Source organism: Cuculus canorus, chromosome 8, assembly GCF_017976375.1.
Source record: "Cuculus canorus isolate bCucCan1 chromosome 8, bCucCan1.pri, whole genome shotgun sequence".
NCBI classification, from domain to species: Eukaryota; Metazoa; Chordata; class Aves; order Cuculiformes; family Cuculidae; genus Cuculus; species Cuculus canorus.
In genome coordinates this window covers 34692802-34713855 of record NC_071408.1, presented here as the reverse complement: position 1 = coordinate 34713855, position 21054 = coordinate 34692802, and the positions used below count along the sequence as shown (strand labels likewise).

Below are 21054 nucleotides of genomic sequence, written 5' to 3'. Positions count from 1 at the left end.
CTCTCCCACACCGTGCCCCTGTAACGCAAACAAGTGTAATTATAGTTGCAGCTATATCTATTGATTTATGATTAGAAGCTCTACCAGCAGCAGCCTACAGAAAGTGAAGTTATAGGACATGACAAACATGGAAAAGTTCTAATAAGAATTGATGCAGGAATGGTAGGACACGAGATGGGTAGTAAGAATTTGTGCCTGTAGACAGTTGAGTTATGAACAGATAAACATAAGCAATAATTGATTGTGTTGTCATCCCCTTCCTTATATTTATTCTACACTTCAAAAAGTGTTCAGTTATAAACAGTTGGGCACTACCAGTATTTAGAAGCATCCTTCACAGAACTTTTTTAGAGGCAGTGGGCCATATCTGAAGGATTAAGTACTAAGACGAAGTGGTACTAGGTATTATGAAGATGCTGTTTTCTTGGACAATTTTTTTATCAGTAGTTGTCCCCTTTTCCCTGACCGCTTCTCACATTAAAAAGAACAATAATTCCTTATAGAGAAAGGTCTTATGTACTTGATGAAGAATGTTTCCATCTGAAGATGTAAATGCTTTGGTTTTGAGTTTTTCCTGTTCATATTTTATTCACGTTGTACTGTATTACAAATTTACACGTGCTGTTTATTAGCCGTGTAACTCAACAACCATAGTTAGCTTGTGTATATGCACTGTGTAAGAGGAACATATCTGTATTCCAAATGGTGTCATTAGTCCAGCAACAGTGAGCAGCGTGCTCTAGATTGGCTGTGTGCTGCATCAAATCAGATTTATGATGTTGAACCTTGTTCAGTACGCCATGCATGCTTTCATTCGCAGCTGACTTCTGCCTGGATTGCCTACTTTCGTTTAGTGAGGACAAATCTAAAGCATTACATGTATTTCACTGAATATTGTTAGGCTGATATAAACTCCTAAGTTATTTGTTGATGTAGGACTAAGTAACGGTGGCAAGTCACCAGTTCCCACCTGGTTTACTCTGAAATGATTTCTCTGTAATATGAAACCACAAGTCATAATTCCATGTGAATTATAAGCACTTCCATGAACATGAGTGGTATTTGCTTCAAAATAGCTTCTAATAGTAGATCTGCAGATTATTTTTATAACTTCAGACTACTTGTGAGTTTTTGAATGTTTATCAGGTTCACATCCAATGTGAAGTCTTTAAATGCCTTCACATGTGCTGTGAGTGGATCTGGACATGGTTTAGGTGTGTCAGGGGGAACAGTCCCAATATGCATTGTTGGGTAAGTATAGTTTAAACCAAACCATGAAAACACTCTGAATAGCTCTAAAGGCTTCGTATAATGATAACAGAGATGGGGTTGACAGAGACACCTTGATTTCACTTCCTGATGGGCTATTAGGAACTTGACACAGAATATGTGATCAAGTTGTCCTTAAATTCATGTCACCTTGAATTCTATGAACTTAGAAATCCTTTCTTAATAAGCTTGGTGATCAAAACCACTCTAACCAGCCATGCTTAGAAACAGATGAAGGGATTCTCAGATATCTTAAAATTCTTGGCAAGAATGGTTGAAAACTAAATGAAGCTGATAGTTGATTTGTTGATGCTAGAAAATGTTAAACGTACATCAATAGACAGGCTTAGCAAAAAGATTGTATTTGATGTTTCTAAGTTGCATGAATCAGTTATACTATGCCAGTTATACTATTGTTAAGAAAGTGTCAGCAGCTGCCACATGAAATTGTACAGTATTATTTTTTAAGGTTCATTATTTCTGGAAGTCTAACAGCATACATAATTTTTGATTCTTTACTTGCTCCATTACAGACGGGAAATAAGGAGCCAGCAATTACCGTTTGTGATTTATGTCCTGCTGTTCATGTTGAGCTGTGGATATAACTTATTCCTTTTTTCACTGCTGCTTAGTAACAGGCCTTTCAAATGAAAAGTAGACATGCCCATATTTAGTGCATATTAGGCCAAGATTACTTTCCAGGTTGAGCTGTGCTATTCTCATTGAAGGAGGGGGATTATGCCTGCAATCCAGGGAATCTGTTGAAGATACAGCCATTGAGTTCCTTTACCCTCAGTAGGGAAAAGACTAGAGGGAGGGTCTAGAACTTGTTGAAAAGATTTGGGAAAATGATTTACATGCAGAAACTTCAGTTTCGTTTCACCAAGTCTGTTAATGGAGCTGCTATAGAGGCAAAGTCTTATCTCTAACAGCTATTATAACTAGTCAGATTATTTGCTTTTTTTGCCTTCATTCTTGAGAGGGCATTGAAATACATAGGTCAACTTCTTTGCTGATGAGTGGTTTTCTGCTCAGTAAGCTATGGACCGTGCTGTCCAAGATAATAGAATCACAGGCAGGAATAAAACTAATGGGTTTTATTTTGGTTTAGTGGGTTTTTTTTACTCTTCCAAATCAGAGGTGTTGTTGAATTCAGTCCTTTCTTATTCTAGAATTTTGCACAATCCTGTGGGATTATCACCAAGCTAAAGCTGTCCACTGATAGCTTTATGTATTAAAGGTACCTGAGCTGCACCACCAATACTGACCATGCTGACAATGTTGGTTTCTTGCTATTTTTACAAAGGGCCTGTTGTCAGAAGCTTCCTAATTAAAAAATAAACAGATTTATCATTTTCCTTGGTTACCTAAGCTCTAAGGATATAATTCTTATTTGAGCATGAAGATTAACAGCAATCAACTGCTTTTCCTTATCCTTTTTTGTGCTTTATGTGTATATTTTGATGATGCAGATAAAGATGCTGCGTGATTGAGCTGGAGCAACTGATTAAGCCTTTATCAGCCCAGGGAGACACAGTTGAATATTGTATCTCATTGAGAGATTTGCCTTGAGCTGGTGGCTGAAATACATCTCTGAGCCAGTGGATAGCAAGATAGAGGAGCTAGGATTTCACTGGTGAGTGAAACAGATCACATGAAGATTCTGGCACTCTCTTTATGGCATGCTGGAAACAAGCATGCCACTGCCCACTGAATTGATAGTATCAGCTTTAGCTATGGGAAGTGTCCTGGACTGATACGTGAGTCGGGGGGTGTAGCAGCTCTGACAGGCATTAAGAGCTCCTAAAACCTCTGAAAACTGCTAACAGTGACTGTTTATCGTCAGTCTTGAGGACCCACATGTGGCAGAACTGAAAATGCCAGAGAACTATAATGTTTTTCAAATGCTGATTGCAGCACTTTGCTGCTTTTATCATCGTAAGTCTATTGTCAGAGTCAAGGTAGGTGCCCTTTTTCAATAATAGTAAATGCAGTGTGCTAGTCAGTAATGCTTTTAGTTTTTGTTCAGACATGTTTGTTTTTGTAGGGTGGTTGTGTACACTGTGTTTCTGTTGCAAAGGACATCTTCAGAATTCAGCATTGTCTCAGCAAGAAGTTTAAAAACTTAGTTTTATGATCCTGAAGCTGACTGTCTTTATATTTAGTCACTAAGTTAAAAATGCCCTGGTTTTGGACTTGCTGAAGAGAATTATAGCAAAGTTTCAAGCTTTCAGAATTTAATTGATCAGACCACTTTGTTCCCTAACTTTTTCAGCTACTTATGGAGCACATGGGCAATTGTGCTCCGAAGCTCTGTTCTTCTTAGATACTTCAGAGAATTTTGGACCTTTCCTTTCATTTCAGAACTTTCAAAATTGGAAAATGCACAAAATCATGTACTAATGGAATGGTTTGGGTTGGAAGGAACCTTTAAAGATCATTTAGTCCGACCCTTCTGCCTTGGGCAGGGACATCTTTCACTTTATGCAAAAATGCACTATATGTACAGCACAAAGAAAAACCCTTTATAACATTTGAGACCACACTTACGGAAGTGTCTGAGTGACTTGGGAATTAATTGTAATCAGGTGATATATCTAACTACTTTTATGGATCTGTGAGCTAAACCTAAGCTTTGAAATCTTTTTATTTAAGATTTATGCTTGAGTTGTTCTTTGAACAACAAACTTTTGGTTCTGCAAGTCTCTGTGTGATGACAGGTATAGATTTTCTGGAGCACTTGCAATGAGGAAAGGTGTGAAGGTTGCTGTCTTCTGGCCTGTCGGCTTTCAGACTTTGATGGAGGCACTTAAATGCTGGGAACATTTGTTCCTTCTCTCTCCTGCAGTGATTTAGCCTTTTAACTGTCCATATCTGAAAGTGTGGTGTAGGGCTTAGTCTTCAGGGCACACTGAAAAAGTGACTCTGATCATACTGTCTTCCTTCCCTGGGACAAATGTCAGAAGTTATCATCAGAACAGAGAGCTAAAGATGCTCTCCTGTTATTGTAATTAATTTTAATTTTTAGTTCAATTTTAAACATAAGCCTCTTCTGTTCTAAAACTTTAAAAATTACATTGTTGGCTATCAGAACAGTTATAAATGCGTTGTTCTTAACCATGCATGCCCTTTGTTTAACTTGGCATGAATTTGTAATACCTAAAATAACAGTGGTGTTGTCATGGCAACTTTCCATTTGGTCTAATCCATATAGTCTCTGGAGAAACTGAAACATTAATAGTGTTTGCTGTGTGGAGGGTAAAAAATAAATCCTTTTATGTAGAAACAAATAACAGCTGGACTCTTTCAAAAATAAGGTTCTATTTAAAGAGATTTGCAGTATTTAAAATAGATTTGAACGCATGTGTTTCAGCATGCAGATTTAGCAGTAGTTGAGTCTGGTTAACTGCTATTTGAAGAAGTTTTGATGGTAGGAAACTGGGGTGTGCTTGCTGAAGAGAAAGCGGCTGTAGGTGGTGGTCAAATCAAGTGCGGTCTGTGGGGCAAGTGACCTATGTTAGGGTAGTATGAACAAGTAAGCCTAAATTGTTTTCTTACTTAATTTGTGTAAACACCACTGAAAGCAAAATCAGTTTGTGTAATTAGATGAGATTAATTCTTTGTTTTGATAGTAATTATAGTGTAACAAGTTACCAAATTGATCCATAAATAATCGTGCTGAAGTTCACAGCTACCTCTGCGAGATTTAGATTTTTTGCTGCACTGTGATAATTTCATTCTAATTATGTTGTCTGCTTTAATTGAAAACAGTATGTGGCCAAGCTCAGAGGTACATTGGGTCCCATCAATGCACAGGAAACAGTACAGCACTTGAGCACTCCAGTTTTGCTGTACTTCGTTTTAGTATGTGAAATTAGGATCTCAATGGCAGATGCTTGGTTTGTTTTCCTGTACGTTAATAGAAAATATAATAATCAGTGCAGAATATCTGAACTTGGATCAACTCATTCTTCAGCCATGATGTGTCAGTACCTTTTACAATCCCATTTGATTTTAATAGCTGTTTACAGTTAAAGTCAGCTTCTACATTTGAGGAAAATAAAGGGAAACTTCAAAGCAGGGTATTCCTGTTCGTATTTGAAAAAAAAGGAAAGTGAAGGGAGAATTCTAAATTGTGACTTACACCACTTGCAAGCCAAAATATTGTTCTTTAATTTTTGCATTTTGGGGTAGTTAAGGATTAAGACAAGACAAAATTAGTGATAAACAGTGACTTAAAATTGAATAGTTCTAAATTAATAGTTAACTTTACCACAAGACAGTTCTTTTAGTTCTCGCTAGTGATGGAAGGTAAAGACCTTGAAGTTCAGGTATTTTCATTCTTAATTTTCTGCTATGATTCGCTCTCAGCTGAAGCTGTGCACAAGGGATGAGCCACGCAAATTATCACTGCTGCCAAATTCGAAAACTTCCACTATGTTGATCTAGCTCATTACTGAGTGATGTTCTAATGCTATGAATGTGGCATGTGTAAGAATCCTTTTATAGCAGCTACTTATTGCAAGTGCCATCTTTTATCTGGGATGAATTGCAAACACTTTTATAGATAGTAGATCTTAATTAATATTTCTTCAGTATGGGGCAATCTAAATCTATTTCACTGGCATTCTTGGGCTTTGTGTATATAGTTTCAGCGTCTGTATGGAGGCAGTTGGATTTGATAACGTGAGTTTAGAAGTCATCACTAACCCAGCATTACGGGTTTGCCTTTCTGATGTTAGATTTGTTGTTGGAGAGGGCCAGATGAAAAAGACTAACTTATCAAAATGATGTGGATTTTTTTATAGCTTCCCAAATTTAGCTTCCCCATTGTCTTGCCACTGAGTTTGAGTTTTGATTAGTCTTGTACTGTAGAACTTTTTTCAATTTCCCATCAATTTCATGCAGTTTATCACACTTTCACTGAAGTATACCGTCTACCATGAGTATATAGATGGCACGGGGACCGCTGATGCTGTGTGAGTGATTCCTGTTTGGTGGGAATGGGAGCATTCTTCAGTAGATATTTATTCATTTAACTTCTTGGTAATACCTTTCATTCAGGTATTTCTCAGATTAAACCTAAAAACCCCTACACAGCTTCTAAAATCCTTCAGATTTGTTAGTCAAAATCCCCAGCGTTATTGAGTGAGGAGATTAGGATTTGACTAAGTCTAAGCTCAGGATTTCTCAGGGTCCCTATTCTAGAAATGAGGCTGTCCTAGCTCTGAATGTGGTCACCTATACAACAAAGGAATTGTTATCACTGTAGCGTTGTAGTGGAAGGTGGATGCAGAGTCCACTTGAATTAAGTCTTCCCTTCACATTCAATTAGTATTAGACTGAACTTGGTACTAGAAGTCTTTTTTGTTTTCCTTCTCCCAAACAAATATTTCACTTACTAGTTACTAAAAAATGGCTGCTTGGGGTTTTTTTTTATGAATGTTATGCAGGTTATGTAGTAGCAGACTGAGAACATGCACATGATGGAGTTTATTTGATTTTAAAGAATTGTCACAGCCATGATGGAATTTTTTGTGTTAATTTGTTATCTCTTCTTCAGTAACCTCAAAAGTTACTGCCTGTTACCTAAACAAGCACACAGAAATCTTTTAGCTTCAAAATTGCTATTCTCCTGTATTAATTAATCTCTGAGTAGTTCAAGATTTCTCTCCTGTATGTTGGGCATGGTGGAAATTTATATTATTTGTTCTGTGTCTTAACCAACCAATTAAGCCACTAGAAAATAAAAATAAAATCTTGAAGTTGGCAGTCATTTACGCAAAGATTTTTGTGACATATTTTGTACCTCCTGTTAGCACTTCTTATAGGCCTGTGTGAACTTTATGCACTCTAGAAAGAAAACTGACGCTGTGAACAACATTGCCATAGCTGTAGTTCAAAATGTCCAAGTTAATCAGAAAATAGATTCCCAAATTTAGAAACTCCCTTTTTCCCATTAGTTATTTCTCAAAAAAAATCAAACCCTATTTCAGAAATAAATCTGTCTGTGTTTTCTTGTCAGTTTGTAATGATACTACTTTTTTTTTGTCCAGGAGAAAATAAGGGCTGACAAGAACGTTTTCAAAGGAACGTGGAGAGTTTGGTTCCATATGGATATTCTTCTAAATGCCTAGTGCAAGTCTGTTGGTCTTGGTGGCCAAGTAGTACAAGTGAAATTAAATACATTGAACTCATTAAAACATACTATAAATTGATGTAACTGCATGTTTTAAAATGCTCACAATACCAGACAGGCAGGTCTGATCAGGAGCACAGGGTTAGAGACTCAAGGCATCTCTGCAGCCAGTGACGTGTATCTTGATCAGATTGGAACTTTGATAATATAATGTTAGTTCTCTGTATGAACATGTTGATTGCTCTCTAGTGGTTTGGAAATAGAAGAATTTTATGATTTTTTTTTTTTTACTGTTCTAGTTGTTTGTATTGTCCTATGTAAAGAAAAGTATTTTGGAGATTGTGTAGATCCCAGTGATTTTAAAAGGTAATAAAATTGTAATTCAGAGTTCACGATGAACTTAAACAAACATAGCAGACCTCTAGTGTCAGAGAAAAGATGGATTTTGGAGAAAGTTGCAATATATTTGGTTTAGATAGATACAGTACATTTATTAAAAGTTTAGGAAGGTACTGGCTTGACTTTTCCTCAGTCAGATCACACTTCAGTTTTCAAAGAGCTGTTCTCATTTATCCCTGATAATTACCTCTTCTTTTTTTCTTGTAACCTTCAAGGCAAAATGAGTGATTCCAAGGCTGCCTGTTGGCAAATTTGAGTATCACCTGGCAAAGCTGTGTGAAACACCAGGATGAGATTGGATGGAAATGTGGCCACTTTTAGTCATGTACCTGTAACAGTCCTTGGCTGTGCTTCAAGTGTTATAATACTTTGCCAGAAGGATACAAAGAGAGGTGATAGAAACTTCTGCATTATCAGAACTGAAGGACATGGTCTAGCTTAGCAGATTTTTGGACCACTTCCAAACAGTGTCTGAAGAGTAGAAGTCGTTCCCTCATAAGTCAAACTGTTTAAGAAAACCAAAAAAAGCAGAAAAATCTCACTTGATTACCTTAGAGAGGAATTAATTAATAATGATTGAGGTGAGCCATGAAAGCTAGAATACATAAGATGCAGCTTTCGGTATATATGTAGAAATCTGTGTGATTCTCCTCTCAGCTATTTTGATGTTCCATCGGTACATGTAGTTCACTGGAGTTGTTGTTGATATGTACTGGAGAAAAAAATCTACTGCTGAGAAGTAGATTATTCAGCACAATTAAAAATTATTCTAGTGTATATGTAAATTCAGCTAGGAGGGTTGACACAAGAGCTTGATAAAGCGAGTTCCCTTTGGAGAGTGCCGAACAAATGAAGGTAACGCCTTGGATGCACAAACAACAGATTATGGTGAGAAATTCCCATTAAAATATGTTCACAAGTTTCATAGGCACAGCATATTGTGGTAGGTCGAGTCCTTTTTAAGTTTACCCTAAATAAGATCATATTTCAATGTATTATTTCCTTTAGCTTCGATATTTTCCAGTTTTAGGTATGCTAGATTAAGATTTGCCTGAAAAAGACGTGAAATAGTATGTAAAAGCAAGGATAGCTTGTTACAGCTGTAAGACAACTTCCGTTTAGTTTAATGGCCCTTAAGTAGAAATCATTTGTGAAATGTAATAAACTTGTGTAGCATTTACTAAAAACACTAAAATAACTGTACTAACTGGAAGTATTTTTTCGCCTTTTTAAACTCTTGGCTCTCTAGATTTTCCATTAGATATGCAAGTAGGATTGAGAGCTTTTGCTGAAGGTGATAAATCTGTATTGCTAGATAGTTTCGTATTGTTCTTTTGAAGATCTGTTCAGGAAAGCTCAGCATGGCAGAAATGTCTTAAAATAGGGCCAGAACTGGAAACAATGTGACTAAAATGTGAACAAACAAGTTCTGGAAAGCATGTATTTAGGGGGAACTCTTTGTCGGTCAGGCAAAGCATCTGTATATGAAAAGAGTTCTGTTGACTTGATTTGCTTTTGTATTCCAGGGATCTCTGACAGGGTTGTTCCTATTTGGAAATTTTCAAGAATTTAAACTGGAGGCTTCCCTGTGTTGCTTCAACTGTGTTTTGTTACAGAATACGCAGAGTCTTCAATTTTTTTCACTGTTTTTTTTTAAGTTTCCTTTTTACCATCCACTTCACTGTCTAGCTGTAAATGTAAATTCAGGTTTCTTTCTGCCATTGGGTAGGAGCCAACAAAGTGTTTTTGACAAAGGCATAAACTGAGGACACATTATTAAATGTCACTGTGATGTTATTGCAAATTTACAGTGTACCACTACTGTCCATTAACTTTTGAGTGCTGTTGGGAAATGAGACTGAAGTATCTGCAGCCCCTTCTGTGGAACAGGTCCAATGATATAGCTGATTATGCTGTTCCAAGCTTATGCTCTTCCTTATTTACAGATAAGTGTGCTTGTGCAGACTGCGTCTTATTTGATTTTTGAGCCCTTACTTTCATGATGTGAAGTTCAGCGTATGCGGAGATTCTTGCAGAACCAGAGGCCTTTGGTATATCCTTTAGCATTGAAAGGCGTAGGCTAGTATGATTACAGTGAGTTCTTCAGTCAGATTTCTCCTTTAATGGATGTAGGTGGTATAAGAAATCGTTCTCAGTCAATAAAAAACTATCCAGGAAAACATGCTGTTACTAAACTTGCATACCTAGGCAGTTTCCCCTCTGTGTATTTTGGGATTTGTGCTAGCCACAGGAGTTCTTCCACCGAGTTCAGAATTGCATAAGGGTTATTTAAGTATGTTTACTTCATCTCTGGTGCTATCTGACCTTTGGCAATCAGAGTATGCTTGGTGTGGTAGACCATGGTGGAGAATGTTTTTAACAAACCAATAATTATGAATGTTAAGGATTTAGTTGGTTTGGATTCCTTATGTGTTTTTCTTGTTGTGTTGATAGATGTAATTCAAGTGCAACGTGTGTCTCATTACATTCATTTGAGTAGTGAAAAATCCATTTAACCATCAGAAGAAATTCCAGATTTCTCTGCTGTATTTGTAATTCATATGTACCTGTGACTTGATCATCCTGTATTTTTAAGATAGTTTGTATCGGTACGGTGGTTGAAACTAGTGCATGTGCAAAGACTTGTAGCTTCTCCTGTTGGCTAAGAATCTAGCTTTCCTAAGCAAATTTAAATAAAAAATTTACACAGAAGATAAAAATTTACACAGAAGCTTTGAGTTTTTTAAGACCTCTATTCAGTCAAAAGCATCCTTCAAAAACTTAAAGACACTTCACATTAAATTAGTACTTCCTTTCAGAAGATCAGCAAAATACACAGCTGTGATGAGAGATTTGTATGCCATGACAACTGAACACAGTCATTTAGATTGGAGGGGGTGCTTCAGAAATTCTCCAGCCACTTTCTTGTGCAGCCAGAGGAAAGGTGCTCATGAAAAATCTGCTTATTTAGTGTGCTCTTCTCTCTGCCTTCAGCTCTTGTAAATGCCAGAATGCTTACTATCATCCTATGAGATGTGGCAGTGAAATGGCTGGCTGTTCTCGCCTGGATCAATGCTGGTCAGCTTTAAGCAGGTACCTAGCCATTTGAGTTGGGAAAGGAATGTGGCTGGTGTGTGTCACTAGTCCTTTACCTGTGTTAGTCTGATTGGTTACAGAGGTTTCGAGGCAGGAGGGAGTTTGGGCTGGCCTTATTTGGCTGTGTTTTGATGGTTTTATATGCTTTTGGACTTGAGTCCTCACCAAGCCTCTTCTTTGACTCTTTCTGCACTCAGTAACTGAATCACTTCACGTTGTACGTGATTTATGAAAGAACCCTTGCAGTGAAGGGATTTTTTTTGTGTCATGGTTTGTTCTTGCATAGTTTGTTTCTTCTCATAAAGCTTGGGAGGAGTTGGTGAAAGACCCTGACCATAAAAAAGCAGAAAGGATTTACTTCCTGTTGAAAATGATTCTCCACTTTTGAACTACATTTGTCTGGATAAATACCACCCTGTTACAGTTTACAGAAGCAAAACTGAGGTGAAAAGTGACTCTAACATGTTGTTTTTATCTGTTGCATTCCTGTATAAGCTGCTATGCTCATTTGTATTTGTCTAAGAGAAGCTTTAGTTTTCTCTGAGACAACAGAGTATCTCGGAATTTCTCTGAGCTCCCAGCATGTTTAAATGATCTTGGCAGCAGCATGCCTCTTCTGGCATTATTCCACAAAAAATCTGCTGTCTAGTAATCTGTTGTATTTCAGTCTGCTTGAAATTGCAGGGAGAGTTGAAAGAAGTGCTGAATGTGTGCCATCTGCTCACGTGGTTAGGTGCTGCGAGTATTCTGTGTGAAGAAGAAAATGCTATTGAGAGCAGTGTTTACAGAAAGAAGAGAATTGATGGGCGAGCATTCTCAGTTATTTTTTAAATAATGCACGTGTTGCATATTCACGTCACTGTGTCAGTGAAGGGAACCTGTGAGCTTTGGCTCATAATCCTGAGCCAATTAAAAAAATCCATAACGTGCTGGGCATGTTGCGTTTTCAGTCTGCTCTCCAGCTGCAGCCACCCCCACATGCCACCTCACTTTTAAAATCTACTTTCTTTTAAGAGAGGGCATACTCTAGTTCTTTGATCCATGTAGAACATGTTCCCTATAGTGAACCTGTTTCACTTGGGTATCTTAGGCTTTTGAAACTCTCCAGCAGCAGTGAAGATGGAGTGGAGCCCTGGGGGGCAGTCCTGAGAACTTCCCTCCACTGAGCACTTACAAAGGAGCAACTCTCTAGAGAAGATACTGCACCTTACTTTGTTAGCAACACTGCATCCACAAGAAGGACTACTGAGCCACAGTGATCCAATGTGGAAGCTGTACTCCAAGAAGAGATGAAGTTGGAAATTTTCCAGAAACTCTTAGAGTGATTGTTTAGTTGTGATGGAGGTACCTCCTAGTAGATCTCATGGTTTCTGTGCTAAAGGGCAACGGGAGCTTTTATCCCTTAAGGAACATCCTGGACATGCAGATTTAATGACCATTAGAAGTAAGCCCTTTGAGGCTGAAAATTTGCTTTGGTGAACTGTTATTTAGTGCAATAGAAATATTGAATAACTATGTACAGGTTAGCCTGTCTTGATGTATTTGGAATGTTCTTAATTGGATGGGTTCAGAGGAGGTGAGGAGGTGAGGAATCTGAATTTAAGAGTGAAGTTTAACAGCAGGAAGGGTGTTACAGCAGAACATTTGTGTCCAGCTCCATTTTTTGCGGTAGAGTTAGTATTCTTACTGGGAAGAGGAAGTAAGAGAATTGACTTTGTAGGTGTGTCGTTCTTACCTTGGTGTACAGACAGAACACTTTGCTCTGTTCCGTGCAGTGTATAACAATCACATGTTATCTCATTGAATGCTGGATTTTGCAAATACAGTCTAGAAAGTGAAGCCGAGCCACCCTGCTAAAAGCAGTACCTGCATTCCAGTGGCTGGTGCAAATCATGTGATGGGAGTTATAACCCAGGTAAAATGTTAACCACTAAACTTGGCACAGTTAAAGCTTTTAATCTTTTATTGCAGTTTTCTAGGGAGAGGCAAGGTATGGAAAACAGCCCAGAAAAACTGAAGAAGGAGTTAGAGGGAGAACTGCAGCTAAGTAGTGAAGACTTGCGTAGCCATGCCTGGTACCACGGACGTATTCCTCGCCAGGTATGTGGGCTTTGCATTGCCAGGTATGCTTTGAGCTTTTATAGACAAGCAGAATTGCACTGAAGTACCGTGCACGTCTCTGGTATCTGCAGAAATTTAGTAGAAACCTAATGCTTGTTTGTGTGAAAGCAATGGTATTTAACACAGCTTGGCATAAAATGAGGCTGAGGAGGGATTCAGAGCAGACAGTGATCGAAAATGTAGCTATTTCAGGATTTATACATATTGAATAAAGAAATGGAATTGTTTGTTATAAGGGACTACTATCCCTACATATTGTTCAGGCACACCAACATTAATTTGATTCAGGATTCCTAACCAAAGTTGAAATGCTCTTGCTTACTTTCTTTCTCGCACTTGGAATTTGGGGAAGGAAATGAAAACATAGCAAAATCTGTGCAGTAACTCAATTTTCATTCATACAGAAGTAGTTAAAAACCCATTAAAGCTCCCACTGGGTTGGAGTGTGGGTTCCCCATGGTGCTGGAGCACCCCCACCAGCCTCCCACTCCTGTGCACCCAGTGGTGCTCGACAGGGCTGTGGGTGGCCTCTGCTCTTTGCTAGGGTGAGGAGGCAGGCACAGCAGCCACACGCGTTGCCCTTGATCCAGTACATGTTAGATGCTTACTTTATCACGTGAAAGGACTAACTCAAAACAGAGAACCAGGATTTTTTTGACTTTTTCTAGCAGTAATTTACAAATTCAATATTCACACAGAATAAAAAAATGAAAGCTTCTGTCACTTAAGGTTATAATGAAAGGATAGTTTCTGGGGTCCTACAGTAATGGTTTCTAAATAAACTCAGTATGACTGCCTGTTCAGACACTTTAAAATCCTGAGTCATTGCTTTTCCTTCATGCCTTATTTTCTATTAGCAAACTAGAAGAAATACATATGCAAAAGTAGGTCGTGCTTCTGGTTGCTGGGTGTTTTCCAAGAAGTCCCTCCAGATCTCTGCTATGGGATGAGCTTTTAATTGTAGAACTGGAGCCTTCATTCTTCTGCCACACTTAATGCTTTGCTTTGTATTTCTGGCTTTGTCTGTCCTCCCAGAGCGACCAAATTAGGTGCTATGTTTAAGAATATTTTCTTGAGATATGTTGTTTCACTGCTTGTTTCCTGATTCTGAAAGTATTTTTTTTTTTTTATGATTCTTTTTCCTCAAAGGTGGCAGAAGGCCTGGTTCAGAGAGATGGAGATTTTCTGATTAGAGATTCTCTCTCCAGTCCTGGGAACTTTGTGCTTACCTGTCAATGGAAGAATACCTCTCAGCATTTTAAAATCAACAGAACAGTTCTAAGACTCAACGAAGCCTACTGCCGTGTTCAGTATCAGTTTGAACTTGAAAGTTTTGACACTATCCCTGGCTTAGTTAGATACTATGTTGGGAATCGCTCACCAATATCCAAGCAGAGCGGAGCAATTATTTTTCAGCCTGTCAACAGGACTGTGCCTCTCAGGTGTCTAGAAGAAAAGTACGGTGTAACTCCAGTTCAGCAAAAAGAACCAAGTATGCCTGAAGGGAAAACAGAAACTGCAAAAAGGCTGAGTCTTGGTATATCTGTCATGCAATCCCCGGAGCAGAGCATACCTAGAGGAAATCTTTTGAGGTATTTTAATTTTGCTGCCCTTATGGAGAGAAATGAGGTAAATGTACCACCTCCTGCTGTTAGGTGATGTGAATTTTCACTCTGATTTTAGATGGAAGAGTAGGCATGAGGGTTTGATTATTAGCAAACGAATTTTTAGGCTCTAAACAATCCTTTGCTAAAAAACAGCAAATCCACAGAGTGTGAGCAAATGTAAACTCTGGAGGCACAACAGCAGTACAACTTGTTCTGCGGTAACTTGGCAAATCTTGACTAGCATAAGACAAAGGGTTAAAATAAAATCTTGCAGCTCGAGAGAGAAGTCTCTTTCCATATTTGATTCTGCAATAAAAATACCAGGTGTGGGATAATGGATCCTAATTTCAGTGTCCAAATCAAGTGTTCCATTAAAAAGTCTCGGCATTCAAAGAAACACCCTCACAAATGCTGCAGGGACACACGCACGTTATAGTCCATTTAATTGCTACCACAATAGCATGAAGTTCCTTTTATTCTTCTAAGCTGTCCCAGTGGAAAGCTAGTAATCCTTGTACTGATTATGATATATTCTGGCAGTTAGATGCTTATGTTAGAAGTGGTGGATATATTTGATATATTTTTGTTTGTATCTTTGTTTACCCTAGAAACAAAGAAAAAAGTGGTAGTCAGCCAGCTCATTTGGATCATGTTCTGGAGAAAAGATTCCCTCTAAAGGCTCACCAATCAGAGAGCTATCTGCTAATAGGTATGTTTTGTAATTAAATGTCTCACACTGAGAATCTGTGTGTGCCCTGATGGTCCGTTACACTTCAGACCAAAGTCAGACGGTTGAGTGTTCTGAGTGCTGTATATACAGTTATATTTAATGGCCAGTGTAAGCTGTATTACCATACTGCTTGCTCTTTAAGTCATCAGAACAGGTTTTTTAGTGCACCAGCCAGCTGAGTCCCTTAGCATGCAACTCAGCAGGCTTTCACATCTGAAAAATTACAGCTATGGTTGGTATTAATATCCTTTTTTATAGTATTACCTTTCCTCATTTGTTTCACTCACCTCATTGAGTGAAGAGTCAAGAACTTTGAGTCAAGAACTGACTTGTTTCAATCATGCCATTCTGACAGTAGTCTGTTAATAGAAGCGGTGTTTCATGGAAATCTTGGTAACTACTTTTTCTCAGGATAGGGTGTGCAGCTGTGGTAAGTGTTCCTCACCAGGAGAGAGGCGCTACCATGGCTCAGTTCTGGCCTTCTGTATCTCTAAATCTCTCACTCACCCTGTAGTGCCTATTGTGGAAAGACTTCCCGAGACAAAGATAATATGAAGTATTCATATAGTGAGACTGTATTTGGATAGAAAGGGTATGTCCTTGTGTTTAGCAGTGGGATAGACAGACATTCATCAGTTTCTGTCCCTCTGATTAACTGATGCCAGACCATTGCTGCAAAAACTTTTCTCCTGGTATACAGCACTTAACCTGTAGAGTACTGCTGTGCATTTTGTCCTGGAGTGCTCTGAGGGGGGTTCTGGTATCATACAGCTGAGTGGTGGCAATCTGTGCTTATTTTGCATATTTTGTTATCTGCATAAATTGAGAGCCAGCTGGAAACGAGCAGTAAAGCCAATGCAATGCAACTGCCCACTTTGCTTGTAGAGAGCAACAGATGCACTGAGAACTGCACATGGAGAGTGTCTGATACACGGTTCAGTCCTATATTGAATGCTGAGGCTTGCATATGTAGTGAGTATAGGATGATGCATGAATACACAAAGTATATGTATATGTTTCTCCAGCTTTTCCAATCAGCTACTGTTTAGCAAAAAGATTAGCATCCCTGAAATTCATTCTTTCCATACATTATTGCAGGTTCAGGCATGACTTTGGGAAGCTTTTCTGTCTTCTCAAACTTGTCATTCTCAGAAATTACTCATCTTTTATGTGGTGTGGTTGGAAGTTTCTATTTTTGTAGCCTACAAAAGAAGAGCCTCCTATTCCAAGCCATGGAGACTATCCAGCGCTGACAGTATAGCCAACGTATGCAGCAGTGACTGGAATTATTGTCAGCTTTACCACAGAATAATATTATGTTGCAGCTGTTCTGTGTATTTGGGATTTTGGGATGGTCAGCACAGGAAAAGAATTTGCTGGCTAGCTCATTCATCCAAAATACAATTTCATATGCATTTTTGTCATCAGGTGATTGATGTAATCTGACAATATTTTCCTCAGGAAACAGCACTGAGAGATGAACCCCGAGATTAGCATCAGGACTTGTATGTGTTTTGGCCTTCTAAAATACCATTTGCCCCTGCAGGTTCAAGACCTCCACTGCAGTTACGTGAAGCAGATGCAGACTCATGTGCAAGCTCTCCTGCATTTAGAACAGGCAGTGAACCTTCTCTAAGCCCAGCAGTTGTTCAGAAAGGCACCTCTGAGTCACAAGTTGGGGAAGCTCTCAGAGGATCAGACAGCCAGCTCTGTCTGAAGCCACCACCTAAACCCAGCAAAGTGCCCCTGATGAAGCCCCCGGATTCTCCTTTAATTTCCCACAGTTCAGAAGGACACTATTGTGAACTAAGCCCTGCCAGAGATCCTGCAGCAACAAAACGACATTTATGTCAGAAAAACAGCTATGTGGAACATTTGACGCAAAAGGAGAGGGCAACACACTCCTTCAGGAACTCTGAAACAAACTACTTGATCCTGGATGATGACCCTCCAGTGAACTCTGCCAATCCTTTAGAAGCTTCAGCTGAGATGGCTGAAGAAGACAGCATCTTTTCTGCACCTGTTTTTGAGACGATGTCTAGTTTTAAACCGAATGATTTTGAATCCAAACTGCTTCCTCCAGAAAACAAGCCGTTGGAAACATCAATGTTAAGAAGAGTCAAGGAGCTTTTCACCAACAACAATCCAAAGACTATTGCGCAGCATATTCTTAGAATGGACTGCAAGGTAAAAAGAAAAAAAAAATTCTTGCATTTTTAGATTCTTTAAAGAGCTGATTTGAAAAGATTAATGGGTACACTTGTAGCTGATGTAGTAAATGTATTGACTTGCTTGCAGGAATTTTTAGGGTGGGTTTTTTTTCCACATTTGAAGAACAAAAATGTTAACAAACCCTTTAGACTAAAGATCTCCCACCATCTTGTACTTTAGACTCAACTTTTCAGTGTTCAGACATCTTTTTAATCACCTATCTGTTGTTGTCTATCTGACTCAGCCTTTCTTCCGTACTAGAGGAAGAGCTGTGTATGTTGTAAATCATTGTGAAAAGAACTACTCGTGACAGGAGATGATAGCTTGTTAGCTTGCAAGAGGAAACAGTAGGCAGATGTTGCCCTGTCACCACACTGCTGGCTGTAACAGAAGACAGTCAGTGGAACTGGATATATTTAAACTTCTACAAATTGCTATCCCTCTCATCTTTGACTGTGTGTCTTACAGCTGGATAGGTGGTGTGGGAAAATGGCTGTTAGGGCTGCTGCACTTCTTTCCTGTGAGAGAACTGTATTGCTAAGTGGAATTGTTTAGAAAAATATAGAAACACAAAGAACTGTTTTTCACAGTGTAAACTTTGTTCAGCCGACAGAGATCAGCTATTGGATCAGGAATAGGGAAAGACAGGAGTCATCTCATTAGGAGATGATGACTTTGTGTAACAGAAGCGAGGCAATTGCTGTTGAATTGGTACCTTTTTGCTGTGCCTGCCGCAGAGCACCTATGGGAGTCAAGTGTCATGAGCTTTGTTAGTGTTGCTTGTTTTATTAAGAGCAGCTTGAGAAGCAACACACATGGCTACTTACTGGGCAAGTCCGCTGCAGACAAGAAAGGAAGTGGGAATGTTGGTGGTCCAAAAGAAACGTGTCTGTAGCCTGCTGCAGTGATTCACACCATCAGTCTGGGAAGGCGGGGGGCCGTGCACTGGAGCAACAGTGGAATGAGTGTGTGTGAGTGTCTGCCGGCTGCTGGGCTCCTGCCAACAGCAAACACAGCTTCTCTCCTCAGCAGCAGTGTCAGCTGCTGCGAAGTGAGGCTTCACATAGACATGGTGACTCAGAAAAACTTGGCTCCATAACTGCGTGGTCTTTTTAGAAGCTGTAGATTATGGCTTCTTTGCTATGGTTCCAAGAGTAGTAACAGCATTCTCTAACATTCTAATGTCAAAATTCACCTTTTCCTCCTTCAACCTGATAACTGGGGTGTCTTTTAATACATTATTAAAAAAGAAGTTGCTTGAAGGCAGAGGATATGCATGGTTTAGGGAAGCAGTAAGGGTTTTTAAATATATATGTAATATGTTAAATTAGCTCATTATTAGTCTCCTTGTTTTAAGTCCTATGAACTTTGGAATGGGTCCAAGGAGTCTGGCCTGCTGGAAGCGTGGGAGCCTGTACAATTAAGAGTCATTGGAGTGTTTTAGAGAAATGGATTTTTGGAGCAGGAACAGCAACTAGCTGGGACACATAGAGAAATCTGTTTTATCTTCACCTTGCACTGCCAAGAACCAAGGACTGTCATTCACTGGTAACTTGTTGCATACTACTGCAGTGGTAAGAGCTGCATGGTACAGCAAGACTGGCAAGTGAACTGGGCCAGAATAAACGCTTTGTACTGAGACCTGTGATAAGGCTGAAGTTCGTGGGTCTTCTCGTGTGGCATCAGTAGCTCAGGCTGCCTTTTAAATAGTGACATTTCTAATAATGAAAGAAGCACCCGTATGGTAAGTGGTGGAGTGAATATCTACTTGCCACTTGTGTGGCTGAGAGGGCTTTTTGTGACAAAGGTGTAGCAATCAGTGTCTCCAGGGGCTTCATAGCACTCCTACATCTCCAGAAGTAAAACAGTTTTCTCTACAGTACCAGCTTTTGAACCAGTGAGGTTTGTTTTTGTGGCCCAGATTGCTTTCATCCTTTCCTAACCAAGAAAGGCTGCTGATGGGTGTGTCAGAAAACAACAGGCAGATTGGTTTGTCAGTATGTCAACATATAGGCCTTAAAACAGCAGACAATCTCACATTATCTTTTTAATGTGGTTTTGCTTGTAATTAGCATATGTAGTTGATACTGATATAACCATTAGCTAATGGTGCATGTTTAAAAAGCAAAGACAAATTGGTGAGGGTGTTGGCTTTCACATACTGACTTCATTAAGCACTCAACGTTCGGTGTCCTTCTTAAAGTCCTTTTACTAATTAATCCTGATGAGAGCCCTGTGGTGTAAGCCAAAAACATTCTGAGCAGTCTTTTCTTTACAAGTTAAGGCGGTGAAGCAAATAGGTCCATCTGTAAGGCCAAAAAGCAGTATCACACTGACAAAGATCAGGTCAAGAGACCACCACATTTCTTGGAGCTTGCATAGGAATCTCCTTCTAGAAGTGGAGGACAGAAGCTTAGTAGAGCATTACATATTTTCTGATGGCTGAATTGTGCAAAAGAATATTTTATTAGCCTCTTTTGTGTAACGCACTGAATGTGCATAATTATTTTTTGATTAGATGACTGTATTCTAACATTGCACACTGTGCCCTGGGCTCTCTGACCTGCACTAACCTGGAGGAATTGTGCATGGCTAGGCTTGTTTTTAAGTTACTGCTGCATGAATTTTTGTGTTTAACAGGTGGCAAGGATCCTGGAAGTTTCTGAAGAGATGAGGAGGATTATGGGAGTGAACTCTGGCCTAGAACTGATTACCTTACCTTACGGACATCAGCTGCGCCTTGATTTAATTGAAAGGTAACTATTCGTGTTTCTCATTACCAGGGCAGATGGCCAGAAAAATCAGAGCATTGCTACACTGCACTCTACGTTTCCGCAAACCATGTGCTCTTCCTCATTTTCTGAATTCATGTGTACAGATGATTTAGGGAGATGGCAGAAGTTTTTGCATAGGAAAGTTCCTTAAGATCATGGGGCAACTCCATGCTTGTAGTACAGGGAAAGGGGAATTGTATAGGAAGCAGAGTCCCATAAGAGCTCAGGTAGTCTCAAGTTCAGAGGACATGTAGTCCAGCTGAGCTTGTGTTTGTGGAAGATTTCGTAGGTAGTAGCCTGCAACTCGGGAAGAGGCTAGAGGATCTAGTAAAAAAAAAGATCAGCAAAGCTTTCTGTAAAACCACTGCGCAAGTTGAGAGGTAACAATTATTTCAGTAGTTCAGTTGCTGGAGTTCAGAGGGAAGGTCCCAGGATGTGTGTGTGAAAGACAAACAGAATTGGGGCAGTTTTCCCTGAAAGTGTTCGTTCATTCATTGCTTGAGCAGAACTTTGTATAATAGTAGTAATATCTTAGGAAAATGTATTATGTTTATTAAAACACAGATCCAAAACCATTGTATATATATTCTATAGAACAGCATTACTGCTCTTGATACAAAGACGTTGGCAAGAGTAAGCTTGCTGGGCACACCACGGTATTGAAATATACCATTGATTTGTTCTTCTCTGAACAGATATACAACATAA

At 39.1% G+C, this 21054-nt stretch overlaps 1 protein-coding gene across 10 annotated transcripts in view; it reads left to right on the top strand.

The window, feature by feature from the left end:
* BCAR3 (BCAR3 adaptor protein, NSP family member) overlaps window positions 1-21054 on the top strand; it is a 74208-nt gene that overhangs the window by 49625 nt on the left and 3529 nt on the right. For 8 of the 10 annotated variants that reach the window (XM_054073324.1, XM_054073322.1, XM_054073321.1 and 5 more), the window contains 5 exons: window positions 12875-13003; window positions 14174-14616; window positions 15240-15340; window positions 16908-17548; window positions 20213-20328. In XM_054073324.1, the coding sequence (XP_053929299.1) occupies window positions 12875-13003; window positions 14174-14616; window positions 15240-15340; window positions 16908-17548; window positions 20213-20328 (1430 nt within the window). Of the gene's footprint in view, window positions 1-3057; window positions 3231-12874; window positions 13004-14173; window positions 14654-15239; window positions 15341-16907; window positions 17549-20212; window positions 20329-21054 lie in introns of those variants that run through there. The other 2 variants (XM_054073327.1, XM_054073329.1) reach the window with 2 other exon arrangements.